Source organism: Arachis hypogaea, chromosome 1 (genome assembly GCF_003086295.3).
Source record: "Arachis hypogaea cultivar Tifrunner chromosome 1, arahy.Tifrunner.gnm2.J5K5, whole genome shotgun sequence".
In the NCBI taxonomy this organism is placed as follows: Eukaryota; Viridiplantae; Streptophyta; class Magnoliopsida; order Fabales; family Fabaceae; genus Arachis; species Arachis hypogaea.
In genome coordinates, this window is record NC_092036.1 from 9587818 (window position 1) to 9610406 (window position 22589).

General features: G+C 33.8%; 2 protein-coding genes across 2 annotated transcripts; one reads left to right on the plus strand and one right to left on the minus strand.

Moving 5' to 3' along the window:
- Positions 1–2578: 2578 nt before the first annotated feature.
- LOC112795468 (uncharacterized) lies at positions 2579–7638 on the minus strand. Its single transcript, XM_025837401.2, has 4 exons — positions 7211–7638; positions 6171–7093; positions 4531–5748; positions 2579–4254 (listed from the first exon to the last, which is right to left on the minus strand). The coding sequence occupies exons 1-4, from the start codon at positions 7636–7638 to the stop codon at positions 2579–2581; spliced, it is 4245 nt and encodes a 1414-aa protein (XP_025693186.2).
- A 5207-nt stretch (positions 7639–12845) lies between these two features.
- LOC112712970 (uncharacterized) lies at positions 12846–20443 on the plus strand. The gene is made up of 7 exons (XM_072217497.1): positions 12846–13026; positions 13120–13200; positions 13323–13376; positions 15373–15811; positions 15929–16851; positions 17274–18491; positions 18768–20443. The coding sequence occupies exons 1-7, from the start codon at positions 12846–12848 to the stop codon at positions 20441–20443; spliced, it is 4572 nt and encodes a 1523-aa protein (XP_072073598.1).
- Positions 20444–22589: the final 2146 nt, after the last annotated feature.

Here is a 22589-nt window from a genome sequence, read left to right on the forward strand (position 1 = left end):
AATCATTTTTTGTATGATTAATCAAGGAATTTATGTAGTCAAGTTAAAACTGACTGCATCCAATTTGAATGATAGCTTTTGATCAATTGTAATGATGGAGTATTTTTTATAGAAAATTTACTTCACCAATTTCAATAAAATGACTAAAGGTTTGTCTTTATCCATGAATACTAAACAGAACCGGGAGGGTTGGAGTTTGGAGATGTGACCAAATCAACCTAGTTCACTGCTTGAAGATACAACTTTTCTGGGTGACGATAAGAATTGTGCTGATTTTGTAAAGGTAGATCCACTTCCTTCTCGTCTACTTGTATATGGAATCTCATACTCTTTCTCTCTCGATCGGTGATGACATACATCCTTGCATCGTGTAATAGTCGGACTGTTCATTTCATTTACTCTCTTTAATTGGCATCACCCTACACTTGGTTGTGAGTTACATGATTCATTGTTGATTTGTTCTTTAGCCGTGTTTATAACTTGGAAAATATGGACCAATCCAAAAAATTTGGATTTTATAATAGTGGTTGTAGGTGTTGTATTTGCCCTCATTCAATCTCTCTCGGTTATTTGAAGTTATTTTTTCGGGAAAAAAATAATCATGTCACATTTTTTTTTCTAATTAAAAATTCAACTCAGAAGGTAACCTAAAATTGAAGACTCAATTCGCTGGAATGTTATCTATCAAAGAATAAAAAGAAATCTGAAGACTATTTACTTTATTTGATATTTCAGCTATTTTAGTTATCTATTCTAGCTTCTGTTGGTGTTATATAATGTGTTTAAAATATAAATAACAAAGTCAAGCTTTTTGCAACTTGAATATTTATCTTGTGAATGAATTATTAATCCCTTAAGTGCAAGTAGTTGTTGTTGTTGTAAGAATTTGTTGATGTACATTTTTTTAAATGGAGAGTTGAAATCTTAGGCTTCAAAATGGAGGCCCCCTGCTTTGTGAGAACCAACAACCATTGAATATTAACACTACATATTTACAATGTTGTTCTTTCCATTTGATTATTGCATAGCATAACAATGTCAATGTGTTTCGCAGTAGCCCACCATGTTATGCCGTTATGCCATTATGCCACTTATCAATGTCTTTGGAGGTGATGTGGTGTCGCTAAGCGGATTGAGGCAGTTTTTATTACAAAAGGTTATTTTGCCAAACTAATTTGTGTCTAACGGATGTTCTTAAATAGATTTGACCACTAAATCAGATGAGGTTGTATTAGAATTCTTTTGTATTGTGAAATGATGACCTATGAACTCTGAAGGGGATTAGTTTTATCATTCCTTCTAACCCAAATTTTGGAAGACGGCAAATAGTAATCTATGGCTTGATGTTTTGGTAAAATGAATGGATTAGTTGAACCATTTAGCAATCCAATGGATTGTATGCTGCTTAGAGACATATTAGGAATATGCGAAGTTATAGCAAATAATTAATGTTTATAAATTTTTTTAGGAAAGATGTGAGAATGATTAAGTATGGAGAATTATACTGGTGTTAAAAACATCTTTCAATTTTTTTTTGTGAAATGAGGCAATAACATTTACGCAATAGAATGGTAACTCAAGATCAAGTTATTCCCTTTTAATAATAGTTCTTTTGAGTGGTCATGTTGAAAATAAATTAAGAGAATAGTTGATATTGTGCTAGAGAAAGGAATCAGTATTGCTACTTAAACGATTTATTTGGTCTCGATGTTATTGTTAGCAATTATTGGGTAATTTAACCATTCTGAGTCTAATTTACAATTGTTTCATTTTGTCAATAAATATTTACAGCTTGGAGAATCTTCTAAAATGATGATTTATTCGTGTAAAAGCTGCTGGGATGTAGTCTCGAATGGCACATGTTGCAACGGAAGTGTATACCCAGAAACGGTAAAGTATTTATGATTTTGAAGTCTTGCAAAATTAAGTTAATATGATTGACAGAGACTGATAGATATGACATACTTTGTTGTTGGAAAACTTGTATTTGTTGTGATGACAGTTTTGACGAATAAATCTTGACATTAATATTAGATAAGTAGGTGGGTGTGCGGGCGGCTCTAATAGGAGGTTAAACAAAGACTATTTAAGTTTTTGAATGGTTTAGGGGTTGGGTGCATGTTGGTTATGCAGCAAATAAAACAACAAAAAGAGAACTGACATAATAGCATGAAAATGTGATAAAACTCCATACGAACTAAGGTACAACACATCTATTATTGGAAAAAACGATAAGATTGGTGCCTACATTAAAGACTAAATTCCATCCATAGAATCCTTAAGCTGCAATGGTTAATTGTAGGCCGCAGCTGTCATTAAGTCATGTGGAATATCATGCTACCAAGAACGTTGGAGTACTTAGCTCGAAACCTGCATCAGAATTTAATCAGGTGAGTATCTATAAATAGTACTATGGCTATGGAATACAGATAGATTGAATATTGATGAAACTGTTTTGACATTTGGTGGAAAAACATAATTGGTTAGAGCTACTATTGCCCAATTAATGAGATAAGGTTATAGTGGATAGTGGAGTCTGGTAATGCATACTCCATCTAAAACTGGTGATCATATTTTTTCAGGCAACATTTCTGAATACTTCCTTGAAAACCACATTGTCTGTCTCTTTGTTATCACCTTCCTCATGACATAACAAAACCTTTAGCCCCTTCTTGTGTGTAACTCTTGAGAGGGCAACATATAACTGACCGTGGGTAAAAACTGGCTTTTTTAAAATCAAACCAACTTTCGAAAGTGATTGCCCTTGGCTTTTATTGATAGTCATGGCATAGGATACCATAATGGGAAATTGTCTTCGTTGGAACCTGAATGGTATTCTGTGATCCGAAGGACTTAAGTTCATTCTTGGGATAAACACCTTTTGGCCAGAATTTCTCCCTGCTATGCTCCTTGCTTCAATGATATGTTTTCCAAGTTTAGTGATTACTAAGCGTGTTCCATTACACAGCCCGGCAGAATGATCAATGTTCCGCAATAGCATTATAGGTGTCCCAACCTTCACAGTTAACTCATGATTTGGTACTCCAGAACACTTGATTGTGTTTAGAAATTCAGGAGTATGTATAGATGCTAGCAAGTCATTGTTGGCTTCTGTTGCACAAGCTTTGTCAGAGCTATAATATGTTATAGTTTCAGCTGGGTTCAAGCTCATCATATATTGGTTTATCTCATCCACAATTTGCAAGGTCGGTGCTAGTATGGCTCGATCCTCTGCTCTATATTCAACATTTGTTCCTCTAAACATTTCCGGGTAAGTAGCTTTACAAATAGCTACAATAGGATCATCCCAATCATTAATTAGGATGTCATCCGGGATTTTTACACTATCAACTCCATCATTAGATGTACCATATCTTCCATCCCCAATAGCCAATATCCAATCTGCAAACTGCTTTAACTCCTGACATGTTGTATGGCTCCCGTTTGTTTGTAGACGCATATTTTTTGTTAGAGATAAAATCTTGCAGCTGTTCCATATATACGATGAATTTATCGTTGCATTGACAATTTCCTGTCTAGTACCTTTCGGTATCACAGGTAGTATTTGACGAAAGTCACCTCCGAATACAATTGTCTTCCCTCCAAATGGCTCGTTGAGGCTGTTAGAATTCTTGAATCGTAAGATATCTCGCATAGTCCTATCAAGAGCTTCAATACAGTGCTTGTTTACCATTGGTGCTTCATCCCAAATGATGAGTTTGCTTTTAATTAATAGTTCAGCTAGATGACTACCTTGCTTTATGTTGCATGTTGAGTACTCATCTAAGTTAAGTGGAATTGCAAAGCGTGAGTGTGCTGTCCGCCCACCTGGTAATAGAAGAGATGCTATTCCGCTTGAGGCAACAGTTAGTACAATTTCGCCTTTAGATCTCAATGCGGAAGCCAAGGTCTTCCAAACAAATGTTTTTCCTGTTCCACCATATCCATAAAGGAAGAATACTCCCCCTTTCCTACTATGAACAGCCAACATGATTTCTTTGTACACCACTTTCTGCTCATCTGTCAATTGTTGTAAGTAAGTAGCATGTTCTTCTGCTAATCTTCGCCTATCATATCGAAGCTCATCACATATCAGCCGATTAGTCCCACTTGCCATCAACTGCAATGAACATGCGTCCATGTTTGGGAACGGCATTGTTGGGAAATCCTTGAGGCTCCTGTTATAGATATTCATTATGTTCTCAACATCTATTAGAGTTAATTCCTTTAACTCTTCATCTGTTAGGTGCAAATCTGTACAAAGAAACAAAAACCAAACCATTCATTATAATAAAGTGTTCTTATAATCCGTGTAGAATAAAAATAATTTATTAAGATATGCTCCGATTATATCATGTTGTTATTCCAAAGTAACTTTATGCACATGTGTACACGACATTTGAAATTTCTATGTAAAAACCATGTCTAATTTAATTCTTTAGAGATTGTATTAAATAAATATAAACTCAATTTTTTAATATTAATAATTGTATCCCAAAACTATATACATAACTTAAACATGGTGCTTACCAGGGTTGTCGAGGAGGGTTCTTTGACGATGAAGTATGTCATCGGATAACAAACTCCATGTGTTTTCCCATACATGTTCAGGCCTCTCCATTGAATTTGAAAACAACAATGTCGCAAAGAGTTTGTGCAAAAATATTCCTGAACCCCAATGACTTGCTTCCTCTATTGCATCGATATATTCTCTATCATCATCTAGAAGACCTCTTGCATAGCATGCATCTCTAAAGGTTGGGTACAAAATTCCATCAACAGTCCTGATATCTTCATAGCATGTAGGTCCTTTGGCAAAGTTAAGTAGTAGCCTTAGATAGTATACTTCCCCAGATCCAGGTGGTACAAAGAAAATCCTGCCAATAACCGAATGAGATTTACGTGGACACCATTCCCTTTCTTTAGCCTTCCAAACAAACTTTGTAGGAAATTCAGCATAGGTTAGGGATCTTGCTGCAGAATATTGTTTATTTGCATCAAACCATCCCAAAAACATAGATTCTTTAATGGAGGCTTCTCTAGCAACATCGTCTATGTTTTCATGGTCTTTGAAAATAATGGTTTGCTCATTCTCCAAGTGGAACCCCAGCCTTACAACAGAGGGATCTCTATAATGGAGATTGTATCCAAAAATTCTCCAAGCTGCTTCACATGGAGATATGTATCTACAATCATAATACATGCTAACTTCATCAATTTTGTCATCTTCAGGATCTTTAGTAGCACTCCTATAAAAAGAAGCTGTAACACGGTCATTTCCTTTGTTCACATACTTAAATAAGTACTTAATTGACCTTGACTGATTACACCACTCCACATTAATATGTGCTCCATATTTCAATAATAATGATCTATTGTGTGGTACGACATATCGGTTGTCAAGATCAACACCGGACTTATTTATTGTTTTGTCATCATCTCTTCGTCTATATATTGGATACCCATCATCATCGATTGTTGTGGTGTCAACAAATCTTTTAGGAAAGTGGCGTATGCATTTGCCATTCTCCATGCATGGAGACTCTTTCCTAAGTGTACCACATGGACCATGCATCATGTGTTTTTCAACAGCTTCGTAATATTCTTGATCTTGGTACTTGTCCGGTATCTCAGCTGAAATAATTTTGTCTATGTCATCCGCAGTTGGATACTTATCATCCCGATGAAGGAAAATGAGTATGTGGGCATGTGGGAGTCCACGTTTTTGAAATTCAATGGTATAAACAACTGAAAAAATACATAATTTGTCGTTAGTAATCTACAAATAACCCTAAAAAGAAATCATATTTCAAATGGCGCAGATAAATTTTCTACCTTATTGAATTCATAGAAATGTCTCCCACAGTAACCGCATTAACTTGTAATTTAAGAAGTGTGTTTGAAAATTATTTAACATCCTTTTCCACCATTATATTTTTATTTATGTTTGAGATAGCTAAAAATGGACTTTATAATTTTGGAAAACAATAAATTTATTAATGACAACAATTGTGAACTAATAATCTAAACTCTAAGACAAAATATTCTCTTTGATGCTTCATGCAATCTTTTGTCATGAAAGTCCTGAAACATTGTTAAATAGGATGTTCTATAAATATTTTCTTATATTAATAGCTTGAGAATATAGAAGATGAGTTAGAATTGATAACCTGCACAAACTCTACCGAATATCTTGTTTGTTTTGATATCTTTTATTAAATGATCCAATTTCACTTTGAAAGCCCTGCAAATCATGTCTGGACGGTCTTCTGCATTTAGTTCTCTATTTTTTAGGAAGTCTTCCAGCTCAGGCCACTTAGGATTGCATGTGAATGTAATGAACAGATCGGGATAACCAACCACTTTACATATAGCCATAGCATCTTGGTAGTTTTGGATCATATACCTTGGTCCTCCAGTAAATGATGAGGGTAAAATAATTCTTTTACCACAGGATGACGGTCTAGTTTCTCCACTTAAAACAGCTTCTTTAATTCCCTTGTACATCTCACATCTGAACTTCTCTTGATCAAGACGTATATAATTTAACCTTGCTGACTCAATCATGGAGTAACCATCAACCAGAAACTGTTGGAACAATCTTCTTGAATATAGTAATGGGGATCCATCAGCCAATCTCTCTTGTATTCGGAAAGCAAAGAATTCCTTCATGGATACCTCTTGTCTTCCTTTTCCTTCATTAGCATTACTCTTATTGAGGGGTATCTCTTCTTTGTATCCATCCTCTCCATAGGGAAACAATAACGGATATTGTAAGCCTAAATATGCAGGATTAAGTTGAGTAATCCGTTGCAATTTATGACTTTGTGTCTCTACCACGATGTCCCTATCAGTTCTGTTTATATCAAAATCACCCACAATCAAAGCTGCCACCTCGTTGGTTGATGGTAAATTATACCTTCTACCATCCTTGCCTCTCTTACCCAATAGCCTCAATTTCACCATTGATCTAGGCTCAACACTAATTGATTCCCTAACCATGCGAAATGCTTTGACCAAAACATTATGCTCATCAAGCATTTTCTTCAAGTCTCTGACAATATCTTCGTGAATTTTATTGTTCTCTTCCCCCCTATATATTAAATTAAAATATAGAACAGAATGAGTTACAAATATCGAGTACGTCTTATAATAAGCAATAGGTTTTCTAATATATTATAGTTGTAGATAGTTTGGTTTGATTACTTACCTGATAACAGCGATACGATTTTGCACCTCATTTTGGGTATCAAATACATACAGTTGTGCAAATTTAGCAGGACTCCCTACTTTGGGTATCAAACTACCCATCAAGTGATAATTCTCACCACATAGAATAAATGTCGGTGGTCCCCTTTTGGAATTGATATTACGGTCAACCTTTGCCCCCATCGATGTGAATTGAAACATACTATTATAAGTCCTTATGTTGTCACGAAAGTGCTTGCTTTTGGCATCATCATTGTACAACAAATCATACAACACTTTAGGAGCATCCTGTAAGTGTGGAATCTCTACTTGCCCACCTCTACAACAAAGTGTATATTTGGGATCACTCGTATTGTAATGTTTTCGGATTCTTTCGTCATACCAAAACAACGCATGACAATATTCACATTGATAGCGTAGATCACCCATGTGCCAATATTCTGCAAATGATATTAGAACCACACTTTTATTTGATCTAATTGATAAAATTATTAAGAAATGGGCCTTTAAAGTAATAAATAACATTAACTACATAGTACCCGTATGTTCTTTTGCATGATTAGCTTTTTTATTCCTTGACTTCCTGTTAATCACCCCTACAAATGGATCCCACGAGTTGCACCAGCATTGTGAGTGACCTCAAACATAATAGATTCATGAACAATTGATTTAAGTTAGGATTTTATGTTGACATAATACTAAATAATCACCTTCAGAACGTGTGTTCTTATTACATTGCTTTGCTACAGCAAATTTGGGCAACTTAGCTGCACATGTGGTTCTTTGGCATATGAGTTGAGTAAACAAAGAAATTCTTATAAGGAGTCCTCAACTCTTAAAGTGAAGTAGTTCACACACAAAGTAATAATGTCAAAAATGAGGTAAAATTACCTATATTAAGTTGACTTTGAGCGGATGAGTCCAGTTGAGTGTTGGCACCATTTAAATAATTCGGTGTTATCATGTGTGACGTACTGGCTTGATTTATCGTAGTAAATGAGTCACTGAGTAATTGGGAAAAATTGAGGGAGATACTGCCACCTGAGAAAATTGATGAATATAAGCATGGTAAACGAAATTTTGTATAATTCTATTAACATTTTGACTGATTCTGTTTCTTGTATAAAATTATTGGACCTGATATAAGCACAGTTTAGCTCATTAATGTGCTCCAAATTTTTTATAATTGTATCTTTTTGTTTTTTTAGTTTCTATTATGCAAACTACTGTAAAAGAATTATCAATATTATAGCATTAAATAGCCACGGTTTCTTTTGTCCAATATGAAGTTCATATCAAGTCTAAAAACATCATTTTTTGTCCAGTTATATGTGGTAGCTCATTTAAAAATGACTCAACTAATGGCTTAAAAGATATTGATAAGTATGTTCTTGGCTTTGATTCATTTTGTTTTTTTTTTTCATTGTGTGTCCCAAAACTATCCTTATTACTCTCTTGATATTGTGACAAAGGTTGTAAATGATTCAGTGTAAACCTCTGGATTAAACCTCATTACTAAGACATGTGATTGAACAAAAAGTTGATAGGATGACCCCCAAAAAAAAATGTTTTATTAAGAATTACACTATGTGAAAATTAATGATATGAGGATCATCTATGAGGTGAATTATCTGCAAACACAAAATTTAATGTATAATTACTTACTACTGCTTTTTACGGTGATTTGACTATAATTATTTCAAGTAAATAGCATTGAGAAAATTTAATTGATTTTCTTGTTAGAGAAAGTTTTCTTATTTAAAATAATTGATTAATCATGATATTGCACTACAAAGAGTTTTAAAGTTTTATGAAATTTATATTTTTTAAACCACATTCAATACAAATTAATACACACTATTGCACTCCATAACTAAGAAAGAAGAAAACTATAAAAGGATCACTAATTAATAAACCAGTTTAAATAATTTTCAACATATGTAACCATTATGCATAAAAAAGTTAATTGAATATTTGTACGTGTCTCAACATCACAACTTTAATGGGTTGTGGACTTACACGTTAAGAGTTAAGAAAATTATTCATTAAATTATTTAAACATTCTAAAATAATTTTGACAGAATGTAATGGAACTTTTTAAAAAACACATAAGTAATAAAAGGCATCTTAGTACTACCAAGTTGAATTCTAAAACTTGAATTACCTTAATTTTTTTATCCAACGACCTTTATATTTACGAACACACCACTAAAAGCCTCACCTTTTTATATTGTCGGAAACTCAAAACACAAACTAACATCTTCTCACTTAACATGCTTTGCACAAACATTACTCGGTTCTATCTCAAAAATGAGTCACACCCCATCAAAGAGAGTTTGCATGCCTCATCTAGGTGATGAACTGGTTTGGCAAATATTTGCTAAGGCTGATTCCAAGACAGTTGGGAGATGTAGGAGTACAAACAAGTCATGGAGATATACATTGTCGACACCAGCCTTTCTGAAGGAACATTACAAGCAAAATAAAAATAGAGAGCAGAGTATCATAATTGGTATTGGATACTATCCAGCTAATGAAAACTCCTAGTGGTTTGAGAGGGTTGATGCTCAAACTGGCGAGCATCTTGATTTGAATATACCAGTGGCCATAAACAACTTTGGCTACTATGCTCTTATAGGTTCTGATCATGGGAATCTCTGTCTAAGGTACTCTCAGGATGGCCTTATCTCTCGACTTCTTATTTGGAATCCTTTAACTCGAATGATTGCTTTTGCGTCTGATGAAGCAAGAAAACATTCACGGTATGCTGTTTCTATCTATGCTTTTGGTTATTTGGAAGATACCATTGAGTATGGGATAGTGCATGTGTACAAAAGGCACTATTCTGACACCAAAATGTCTTGGACTCTCTACAATTCATACGAGAGGAATTGGAAGCACTTCGGAACAATTCAAAGCAAAGTCCAGAAGATTGGCCCGAAGTACATTATGAAAAATGGGATTGTTTATTGGATAGGGTGGGAAGGCACCTCCTATGCTCAACCAGCATTAATCGTCACTTTCAACTTGCAACAAAGGCTATGTTACGAGGGTGAGGTCCCGGATGCTGTTAAATCAACTTACCACTCCTTAACACACTTCAATGATGGAGTTGGGTTCATATCCACACTATATGTAGGATGGACCATCCAAATTAATTTGTGGAAAATTATTCGTGATGGTCAAGATCAGCTGATTTGGGAAAAGATGCTAAAAATTTCTGGCTTGCGGATTCCTTACAATCCTACTTTGTTTGTTGGTAAAGATATTATTTCACTTTTGGAGTCTAGGAACAATCATGGTGGAGCTAATGATGGAGAGAAAACTGAACTTCTTTTATCAAGGAATAAGTTCAATACTTTTAAGACAAAACATTTGATGCATCGAACTTGGAATGAGTCTCTTTTTGTGAAAACAGTTACTCTCCACTCACAGGGACTTTACATGGTGTAGAAGTATCACTAATGTGTTAGATGAAGAGTTGTGTATGTTCTTTAAGTATTTATGACGTATACATTTAGTGTTCAATCTGAATTATGAGTCTTTAACATTCACTAAATGTCTTCTTAAGCAGTGTTGTTTCTAATTGTTGTATTTAAAATATTTGAGGGTTTAGTTCATGAATGTAGTAATCTGGCAGTCGTCTGTATGATTTAACTTCCTAGCTATGTTGTCATCGATTTTTTAGGGCTGGTATATTATTTAGGTTAGAATAGTGTGTTTGTGTGATTAATCTAATGAAATTACAACATTATTATCCTTACATAAGTATAATATGAATTATTTTCTTTTTATTCTTGTGGCAACCAACCAAGTAAATCAAAATTAATAAATTTACAATAATTTCATAATTTTTACTATTTAGCTTTACATAAATTATTACTGGCTATAGAATAAACTTCATGATAAAATATACAAGTCCAGAGTAGCAAACATGCTAAGTTGTTGAATTCAAACATTTTGGAAGGACCTATCTATGCGTTCACTCTCAAATTGTTGTTGTAACAAGTATCAACATACTATGAATGATAAAAAAAGTTTTCATTATTCTATTGGTCCCTATAATTTTGCGAAATTTTCAATTAGGTCTCTATGTTCTTTTTTCTTTTAATTGCGTCCCTAGACCAGTTTTTTTTTTTCAATTAGGCCCCTCTTGACTGTAATTAGCTTAATTTTTTAGGGACCCAACTAAAAAAAAATTGCTGCAGGAACCCAAATCAAAGGAAAAAAAGTGTAGAGATTCAATTAAAAAAAAATCCGGTGCAAGTACTCAATTAAAATAAAAAAGAGACCTGATTAAAGATTTTGCGAAACTAAGGAACCGATAGAGTAATAAAAAAAAACACATAGCATTCTTTAATAGATCTCTTCTCACAAAATTAAATTTGGAGGATCAAATAAATAACTTATAATTTTTTAAGGAAAAATGTGTAACAAAATCTAAATGTGTGCCGTTGTGATTATAGTAATATAATCATTAGTACATGACGTATTTTTCAATGTTTTTTATGATCTATAAAAAATTTGAGGTAAACAGTTCATACTTTTAAAGAAATATAATAATAGGAAGTTATCAATAAGTGGTACCTATATATAATAACTAATGTTAGTTTAGTCATGAGAATGGTCACAAACCCTTAAACAAAGATACAATGCTAGCTGTGATATGACTCAAAGATCTATCTTCATGCAATTAAGATGGGGAGGATTAAATGTTAAAGTCCTCAGTTAAATATAGTTGTGAATAAAAATAGATATTTTGAGACATGATTGAATAATCCCTATAAGAGTACTTAATGTTTACTTAGTGGTATGCTCACAATAAATGAAAATTTAGCCAATATTATTATTAAAAAATCATTTCTAAGTTAACTAAGTCCAACCTGGTCTACCTACAAATATAAGCTTTTAGGTTCACGTGGCACAAGTTAGCTTCGTCAAAAAAAAAAACTCTTGGTGAAATTAATAATGGGTATTCAAAGTACGATGCACTACAATCTTCATAACCTAAAATACATTCAACCTATGTTATGTTAGATAGACACGGTAGCAATGGAGCAAATGCCTTCTTCAGAGGCCAGGAAGAAAAGAAGGATAATTATTAATGACAAGAGGAAGAGGATGAGAATACCAGAGCAACGCGAAAAGTATTTAAAAATGCCTATCCAACACAACAGCAACTCATCTTCCTCCAGAAAACCAGGTACTAAAATTATACAACATATAAATTTTGTTTCAGGTTCAAGCTTAATAGAGCATGATATCTCAACCAATCATTGTGAACAGAAGAAGAATATTTTAGCTATTATGAAGTTGTTGTATATGAGATTTATGCCTTTGTGTTTTATACTTATATCTTGAGGATAAACCAGCATATATTTTATAATTTGTATTGTTTTACTTCACAACCAGTAGCAGAAACATGTTCTAACAAGTCAAGGAAGGTTCAAAACAATTCTAGCTGTCAAAAGATGGCCAACAGAAATATCGAAACACATACCAGTTCGCATGATGGGGCAGGACAACACCTTCCGGGATGGTTTATTGAAACAACTGGTAATCACCATTGTAAGGATTTCAGTTAGTAAAATCAATTCGCAATGTTATTAAATTATATGAGAATCATTTCAGGCACAATGGACACATTACTAAGTAACACACCACACCAAAGCCTACATCCAGATAAGGAAAACATGCCCTATACAATAGATTCTCATGCTATGAATCAGAAGGATAGCAAAGTCAAATGGTCAACAAATTGCAGAACAGCTCTCGCAGATTTACCCTTCAATACTGCTAACTTGCCACAGGATATAGGTACTTAGGTATTCCTAATTCGACCTAGACAAGTTGGTTGAATTTAAGCAAAGTTGAACCTATGTAAACAAACTATTCTTTTCTTTCTATCAGAGACAAAAAAGAATGCTAGAAGAGTCAGAGCATTGAAACTAGCTGAGAGTAGGCACTATAACACCACTCAATTTCAACAAGGTTAAATTTAATTAAAAGTGTAAATTTTAATTAAATGTGGAAGCTGATTAAACTTGACATTGCACAAATTTGCTAATCTCTATTGCTCATATCATTATATTTTGAACGTATACGCTGTGAAGGTATGCGAGGAACAACTACCCTTTATGAGAGTCCAACAACCCATGGATCTCCAGGTATTAAATCTATTATTTGTAAATGTATATCTGAAGTTGAAACAGCTTTTTGTTTCCTTATAACTATAGTGGAAGGCACACATGGTTGCAAAAAAACAGAATCCAAATAATCTATAATTAAGAACTATGTTAGCGTACTCAGTTCATAATATTTCAAATAATGAATATGAAAAGACTACTTAAGAACATGTAATAATGAGATGTATTGTATCGGTTAAGTATAATATAAATTCCAGAAATATTGAAGAAATTATGGATAATCTATAAATTTTAATTAGAAGAATAATCGATACCTTATAATTAGGCCAACCAGATGTTTCAAAGGAACATACATTGTGTCGTTAGTCTTGAGAATGACATGAATTTATAGATAAAAATATATACTAGGAAAATGTATTTATTAATTTAGTAATCAAAGAAAATAATTTGTCTTTTTCTATCTTAATCAACTAATATATTATTTCATCCAGCAATATATGTATGACGAAAGTATATGAAGTCCACGTAATTGAAATTAAGAATGTTGACTCAACACCTTCTCCAATTTCTGGGACTCATAATTTAATAAACTAACTAAATCATTATGAAAATCATGCACTACATGGCTATAAAAAATATAAATTTCATAAAACTTTAAAACTCTTTGTAGTGCAATATCATGATTAATCAATTATTTTAAATAAGAAAACTTTCTCTAACAAGAAAATCAATTAAATTTTCTCAATGCTATTTACTTGAAATAATTATAGTCAAATCACCGTAAAAAGCAGTAGTAAGTAATTATACATTAAATTTTGTGTTTGCAGATAATTCACCTCATAGATGATCCTCATATCATTAATTTTCACATAGTGTAATTCTTAATAAAACATTTTTTTTGGGGGTCATCCTATCAACTTTTTGTTCAATCACATGTCTTAGTAATGAGGTTTAATCCAGAGGTTTACACTGAATCATTTACAACCTTTGTCACAATATCAAGAGAGTAATAAGGATAGTTTTGGGACACACAATGAAAAAAAAAAACAAAATGAATCAAAGCCAAGAACATACTTATCAATATCTTTTAAGCCATTAGTTGAGTCATTTTTAAATGAGCTACCACATATAACTGGACAAAAAATGATGTTTTTAGACTTGATATGAACTTCATATTGGACAAAAGAAACCGTGGCTATTTAATGCTATAATATTGATAATTCTTTTACAGTAGTTTGCATAATAGAAACTAAAAAAACAAAAAGATACAATTATAAAAAATTTGGAGCACATTAATGAGCTAAACTGTGCTTATATCAGGTCCAATAATTTTATACAAGAAACAGAATCAGTCAAAATGTTAATAGAATTATACAAAATTTCGTTTACCATGCTTATATTCATCAATTTTCTCAGGTGGCAGTATCTCCCTCAATTTTTCCCAATTACTCAGTGACTCATTTACTACGATAAATCAAGCCAGTACGTCACACATGATAACACCGAATTATTTAAATGGTGCCAACACTCAACTGGACTCATCCGCTCAAAGTCAACTTAATATAGGTAATTTTACCTCATTTTTGACATTATTACTTTGTGTGTGAACTACTTCACTTTAAGAGTTGAGGACTCCTTATAAGAATTTCTTTGTTTACTCAACTCATATGCCAAAGAACCACATGTGCAGCTAAGTTGCCCAAATTTGCTGTAGCAAAGCAATGTAATAAGAACACACGTTCTGAAGGTGATTATTTAGTATTATGTCAACATAAAATCCTAACTTAAATCAATTGTTCATGAATCTATTATGTTTGAGGTCACTCACAATGCTGGTGCAACTCGTGGGATCCATTTGTAGGGGTGATTAACAGGAAGTCAAGGAATAAAAAAGCTAATCATGCAAAAGAACATACGGGTACTATGTAGTTAATGTTATTTATTACTTTAAAGGCCCATTTCTTAATAATTTTATCAATTAGATCAAATAAAAGTGTGGTTCTAATATCATTTGCAGAATATTGGCACATGGGTGATCTACGCTATCAATGTGAATATTGTCATGCGTTGTTTTGGTATGACGAAAGAATCCGAAAACATTACAATACGAGTGATCCCAAATATACACTTTGTTGTAGAGGTGGGCAAGTAGAGATTCCACACTTACAGGATGCTCCTAAAGTGTTGTATGATTTGTTGTACAATGATGATGCCAAAAGCAAGCACTTTCGTGACAACATAAGGACTTATAATAGTATGTTTCAATTCACATCGATGGGGGCAAAGGTTGACCGTAATATCAATTCCAAAAGGGGACCACCGACATTTATTCTATGTGGTGAGAATTATCACTTGATGGGTAGTTTGATACCCAAAGTAGGGAGTCCTGCTAAATTTGCACAACTGTATGTATTTGATACCCAAAATGAGGTGCAAAATCGTATCGCTGTTATCAGGTAAGTAATCAAACCAAACTATCTACAACTATAATATATTAGAAAACCTATTGCTTATTATAAGACGTACTCGATATTTGTAACTCATTCTGTTCTATATTTTAATTTAATATATAGGGGGGAAGAGAACAATAAAATTCACGAAGATATTGTCAGAGACTTGAAGAAAATGCTTGATGAGCATAATGTTTTGGTCAAAGCATTTCGCATGGTTAGGGAATCAATTAGTGTTGAGCCTAGATCAATGGTGAAATTGAGGCTATTGGGTAAGAGAGGCAAGGATGGTAGAAGGTATAATTTACCATCAACCAACGAGGTGGCAGCTTTGATTGTGGGTGATTTTGATATAAACAGAACTGATAGGGACATCGTGGTAGAGACACAAAGTCATAAATTGCAACGGATTACTCAACTTAATCCTGCATATTTAGGCTTACAATATCCGTTATTGTTTCCCTATGGAGAGGATGGATACAAAGAAGAGATACCCCTCAATAAGAGTAATGCTAATGAAGGAAAAGGAAGACAAGAGGTATCCATGAAGGAATTCTTTGCTTTCCGAATACAAGAGAGATTGGCTGATGGATCCCCATTACTATATTCAAGAAGATTGTTCCAACAGTTTCTGGTTGATGGTTACTCCATGATTGAGTCAGCAAGGTTAAATTATATACGTCTTGATCAAGAGAAGTTCAGATGTGAGATGTACAAGGGAATTAAAGAAGCTGTTTTAAGTGGAGAAACTAGACCGTCATCCTGTGGTAAAAGAATTATTTTACCCTCATCATTTACTGGAGGACCAAGGTATATGATCCAAAACTACCAAGATGCTATGGCTATATGTAAAGTGGTTGGTTATCCCGATCTGTTCATTACATTCACATGCAATCCTAAGTGGCCTGAGCTGGAAGACTTCCTAAAAAATAGAGAACTAAATGCAGAAGACCGTCCAGACATGATTTGCAGGGCTTTCAAAGTGAAATTGGATCATTTAATAAAAGATATCAAAACAAACAAGATATTCGGTAGAGTTTGTGCAGGTTATCAATTCTAACTCATCTTCTATATTCTCAAGCTATTAATATAAGAAAATATTTATAGAACATCCTATTTAACAATGTTTCAGGACTTTCATGACAAAAGATTGCATGAAGCATCAAAGAGAATATTTTGTCTTAGAGTTTAGATTATTAGTTCACAATTGTTGTCATTAATAAATTTATTGTTTTCCAAAATTATAAAGTCCATTTTTAGCTATCTCAAACATAAATAAAAATATAATGGTGGAAAAGGATGTTAAATAATTTTCAAACACACTTCTTAAATTACAAGTTAATGCGGTTACTGTGGGAGACATTTCTATGAATTCAATAAGGTAGAAAATTTATCTGCGCCATTTGAAATATGATTTCTTTTTAGGGTTATTTGTAGATTACTAACGACAAATTATGTATTTTTTCAGTTGTTTATACCATTGAATTTCAAAAACGTGGACTCCCACATGCCCACATACTCATTTTCCTTCATCGGGATGATAAGTATCCAACTGCGGATGACATAGACAAAATTATTTCAGCTGAGATACCGGACAAGTACCAAGATCAAGAATATTACGAAGCTGTTGAAAAACACATGATGCATGGTCCATGTGGTACACTTAGGAAAGAGTCTCCATGCATGGAGAATGGCAAATGCATACGCCACTTTCCTAAAAGATTTGTTGACACCACAACAATCGATGATGATGGGTATCCAATATATAGACGAAGAGATGATGACAAAACAATAAATAAGTCCGGTGTTGATCTTGACAACCGATATGTCGTACCACACAATAGATCATTATTATTGAAATATGGAGCACATATTAATGTGGAGTGGTGTAATCAGTCAAGGTCAATTAAGTACTTATTTAAGTATGTGAACAAAGGAAATGACCGTGTTACAGCTTCTTTTTATAGGAGTGCTACTGAAGATCCTGAAGATGACAAAATTGATGAAGTTAGCATGTATTATGATTGTAGATACATATCTCCATGTGAAGCAGCTTGGAGAATTTTTGGATACAATCTCCATTATAGAGATCCCTCTGTTGTAAGGCTGGGGTTCCACTTGGAGAATGAGCAAACCATTATTTTCAAAGACCATGAAAACATAGACGATGTTGCTAGAGAAGCCTCCATTAAAGAATCTATGTTTTTGGGATGGTTTGATGCAAATAAACAATATTCTGCAGCAAGATCCCTAACCTATGCTGAATTTCCTACAAAGTTTGTTTGGAAGGCTAAAGAAAGGGAATGGTGTCCACGTAAATCTCATTCGGTTATTGGCAGGATTTTCTTTGTACCACCTGGATCTGGGGAAGTATACTATCTAAGGCTACTACTTAACTTTGCCAAAGGACCTACATGCTATGAAGATATCAGGACTGTTGATGGAATTTTGTACCCAACCTTTAGAGATGCATGCTATGCAAGAGGTCTTCTAGATGATGATAGAGAATATATCGATGCAATAGAGGAAGCAAGTCATTGGGGTTCAGGAATATTTTTGCACAAACTCTTTGCGACATTGTTGTTTTCAAATTCAATGGAGAGGCCTGAACATGTATGGGAAAACACATGGAGTTTGTTATCCGATGACATACTTCATCGTCAAAGAACCCTCCTCGACAACCCTGGTAAGCACCATGTTTAAGTTATGTATATAGTTTTGGGATACAATTATTAATATTAAAAAATTGAGTTTATATTTATTTAATACAATCTCTAAAGAATTAAATTAGACATGGTTTTTACATAGAAATTTCAAATGTCGTGTACACATGTGCATAAAGTTACTTTGGAATAACAACATGATATAATCGGAGCATATCTTAATAAATTATTTTTATTCTACACGGATTATAAGAACACTTTATTATAATGAATGGTTTGGTTTTTGTTTCTTTGTACAGATTTGCACCTAACAGATGAAGAGTTAAAGGAATTAACTCTAATAGATGTTGAGAACATAATGAATATCTATAACAGGAGCCTCAAGGATTTCCCAACAATGCCGTTCCCAAACATGGACGCATGTTCATTGCAGTTGATGGCAAGTGGGACTAATCGGCTGATATGTGATGAGCTTCGATATGATAGGCGAAGATTAGCAGAAGAACATGCTACTTACTTACAACAATTGACAGATGAGCAGAAAGTGGTGTACAAAGAAATCATGTTGGCTGTTCATAGTAGGAAAGGGGGAGTATTCTTCCTTTATGGATATGGTGGAACAGGAAAAACATTTGTTTGGAAGACCTTGGCTTCCGCATTGAGATCTAAAGGCGAAATTGTACTAACTGTTGCCTCAAGCGGAATAGCATCTCTTCTATTACCAGGTGGGCGGACAGCACACTCACGCTTTGCAATTCCACTTAACTTAGATGAGTACTCAACATGCAACATAAAGCAAGGTAGTCATCTAGCTGAACTATTAATTAAAAGCAAACTCATCATTTGGGATGAAGCACCAATGGTAAACAAGCACTGTATTGAAGCTCTTGATAGGACTATGCGAGATATCTTACGATTCAAGAATTCTAACAGCCTCAACGAGCCATTTGGAGGGAAGACAATTGTATTCGGAGGTGACTTTCGTCAAATACTACCTGTGATACCGAAAGGTACTAGACAGGAAATTGTCAATGCAACGATAAATTCATCGTATATATGGAACAGCTGCAAGATTTTATCTCTAACAAAAAATATGCGTCTACAAACAAACGGGAGCCATACAACATGTCAGGAGTTAAAGCAGTTTGCAGATTGGATATTGGCTATTGGGGATGGAAGATATGGTACATCTAATGATGGAGTTGATAGTGTAAAAATCCCGGATGACATCCTAATTAATGATTGGGATGATCCTATTGTAGCTATTTGTAAAGCTACTTACCCGGAAATGTTTAGAGGAACAAATGTTGAATATAGAGCAGAGGATCGAGCCATACTAGCACCGACCTTGCAAATTGTGGATGAGATAAACCAATATATGATGAGCTTGAACCCAGCTGAAACTATAACATATTATAGCTCTGACAAAGCTTGTGCAACAGAAGCCAACAATGACTTGCTAGCATCTATACATACTCCTGAATTTCTAAACACAATCAAGTGTTCTGGAGTACCAAATCATGAGTTAACTGTGAAGGTTGGGACACCTATAATGCTATTGCGGAACATTGATCATTCTGCCGGGCTGTGTAATGGAACACGCTTAGTAATCACTAAACTTGGAAAACATATCATTGAAGCAAGGAGCATAGCAGGGAGAAATTCTGGCCAAAAGGTGTTTATCCCAAGAATGAACTTAAGTCCTTCGGATCACAGAATACCATTCAGGTTCCAACGAAGACAATTTCCCATTATGGTATCCTATGCCATGACTATCAATAAAAGCCAAGGGCAATCACTTTCGAAAGTTGGTTTGATTTTAAAAAAGCCAGTTTTTACCCACGGTCAGTTATATGTTGCCCTCTCAAGAGTTACACACAAGAAGGGGCTAAAGGTTTTGTTATGTCATGAGGAAGGTGATAACAAAGAGACAGACAATGTGGTTTTCAAGGAAGTATTCAGAAATGTTGCCTGAAAAAATATGATCACCAGTTTTAGATGGAGTATGCATTACCAGACTCCACTATCCACTATAACCTTATCTCATTAATTGGGCAATAGTAGCTCTAACCAATTATGTTTTTCCACCAAATGTCAAAACAGTTTCATCAATATTCAATCTATCTGTATTCCATAGCCATAGTACTATTTATAGATACTCACCTGATTAAATTCTGATGCAGGTTTCGAGCTAAGTACTCCAACGTTCTTGGTAGCATGATATTCCACATGACTTAATGACAGCTGCGGCCTACAATTAACCATTGCAGCTTAAGGATTCTATGGATGGAATTTAGTCTTTAATGTAGGCACCAATCTTATCGTTTTTTCCAATAATAGATGTGTTGTACCTTAGTTCGTATGGAGTTTTATCACATTTTCATGCTATTATGTCAGTTCTCTTTTTGTTGTTTTATTTGCTGCATAACCAACATGCACCCAACCCCTAAACCATTCAAAAACTTAAATAGTCTTTGTTTAACCTCCTATTAGAGCCGCCCGCACACCCACCTACTTATCTAATATTAATGTCAAGATTTATTCGTCAAAACTGTCATCACAACAAATACAAGTTTTCCAACAACAAAGTATGTCATATCTATCAGTCTCTGTCAATCATATTAACTTAATTTTGCAAGACTTCAAAATCATAAATACTTTACCGTTTCTGGGTATACACTTCCGTTGCAACATGTGCCATTCGAGACTACATCCCAGCAGCTTTTACACGAATAAATCATCATTTTAGAAGATTCTCCAAGCTGTAAATATTTATTGACAAAATGAAACAATTGTAAATTAGACTCAGAATGGTTAAATTACCCAATAATTGCTAACAATAACATCGAGACCAAATAAATCGTTTAAGTAGCAATACTGATTCCTTTCTCTAGCACAATATCAACTATTCTCTTAATTTATTTTCAACATGACCACTCAAAAGAACTATTATTAAAAGGGAATAACTTGATCTTGAGTTACCATTCTATTGCGTAAATGTTATTGCCTCATTTCACAAAAAAAAATTGAAAGATGTTTTTAACACCAGTATAATTCTCCATACTTAATCATTCTCACATCTTTCCTAAAAAAATTTATAAACATTAATTATTTGCTATAACTTCGCATATTCCTAATATGTCTCTAAGCAGCATACAATCCATTGGATTGCTAAATGGTTCAACTAATCCATTCATTTTACCAAAACATCAAGCCATAGATTACTATTTGCCGTCTTCCAAAATTTGGGTTAGAAGGAATGATAAAACTAATCCCCTTCAGAGTTCATAGGTCATCATTTCACAATACAAAAGAATTCTAATACAACCTCATCTGATTTAGTGGTCAAATCTATTTAAGAACATCCGTTAGACACAAATTAGTTTGGCAAAATAACCTTTTGTAATAAAAACTGCCTCAATCCGCTTAGCGACACCACATCACCTCCAAAGACATTGATAAGTGGCATAATGGCATAACGGCATAACATGGTGGGCTACTGCGAAACACATTGACATTGTTATGCTATGCAATAATCAAATGGAAAGAACAACATTGTAAATATGTAGTGTTAATATTCAATGGTTGTTGGTTCTCACAAAGCAGGGGGCCTCCATTTTGAAGCCTAAGATTTCAACTCTCCATTTAAAAAAATGTACATCAACAAATTCTTACAACAACAACAACTACTTGCACTTAAGGGATTAATAATTCATTCACAAGATAAATATTCAAGTTGCAAAAAGCTTGACTTTGTTATTTATATTTTAAACACATTATATAACACCAACAGAAGCTAGAATAGATAACTAAAATAGCTGAAATATCAAATAAAGTAAATAGTCTTCAGATTTCTTTTTATTCTTTGATAGATAACATTCCAGCGAATTGAGTCTTCAATTTTAGGTTACCTTCTGAGTTGAATTTTTAATTAGAAAAAAAAAATGTGACATGATTATTTTTTTCCCGAAAAAATAACTTCAAATAACCGAGAGAGATTGAATGAGGGCAAATACAACACCTACAACCACTATTATAAAATCCAAATTTTTTGGATTGGTCCATATTTTCCAAGTTATAAACACGGCTAAAGAACAAATCAACAATGAATCATGTAACTC

Bases quoted from the DNA above. Each gene is read 5' to 3' on its own strand.
- LOC112795468 (XM_025837401.2), bottom strand. From the start codon at position 7,638: ATGGGTGATCTACGCTATCAATGTGAATATTGTCATGCGTTGTTTTGG. The intron at 5,749-6,170 runs GTTATCAATTCT...GTATTTTTTCAG, and splicing joins ATTCGGTAGAGTTTGTGCAG to TTGTTTATACCATTGAATTT. The intron at 4,255-4,530 runs GTAAGCACCATG...TTCTTTGTACAG, and splicing joins AACCCTCCTCGACAACCCTG to ATTTGCACCTAACAGATGAA.
- LOC112712970 (XM_072217497.1), top strand. From the start codon at position 12,846: ATGGACACATTACTAAGTAACACACCACACCAAAGCCTACATCCAGAT. The intron at 13,027-13,119 runs GTACTTAGGTAT...TCTTTCTATCAG, and splicing joins TAACTTGCCACAGGATATAG to AGACAAAAAAGAATGCTAGA. The intron at 18,492-18,767 runs GTAAGCACCATG...TTCTTTGTACAG, and splicing joins AACCCTCCTCGACAACCCTG to ATTTGCACCTAACAGATGAA.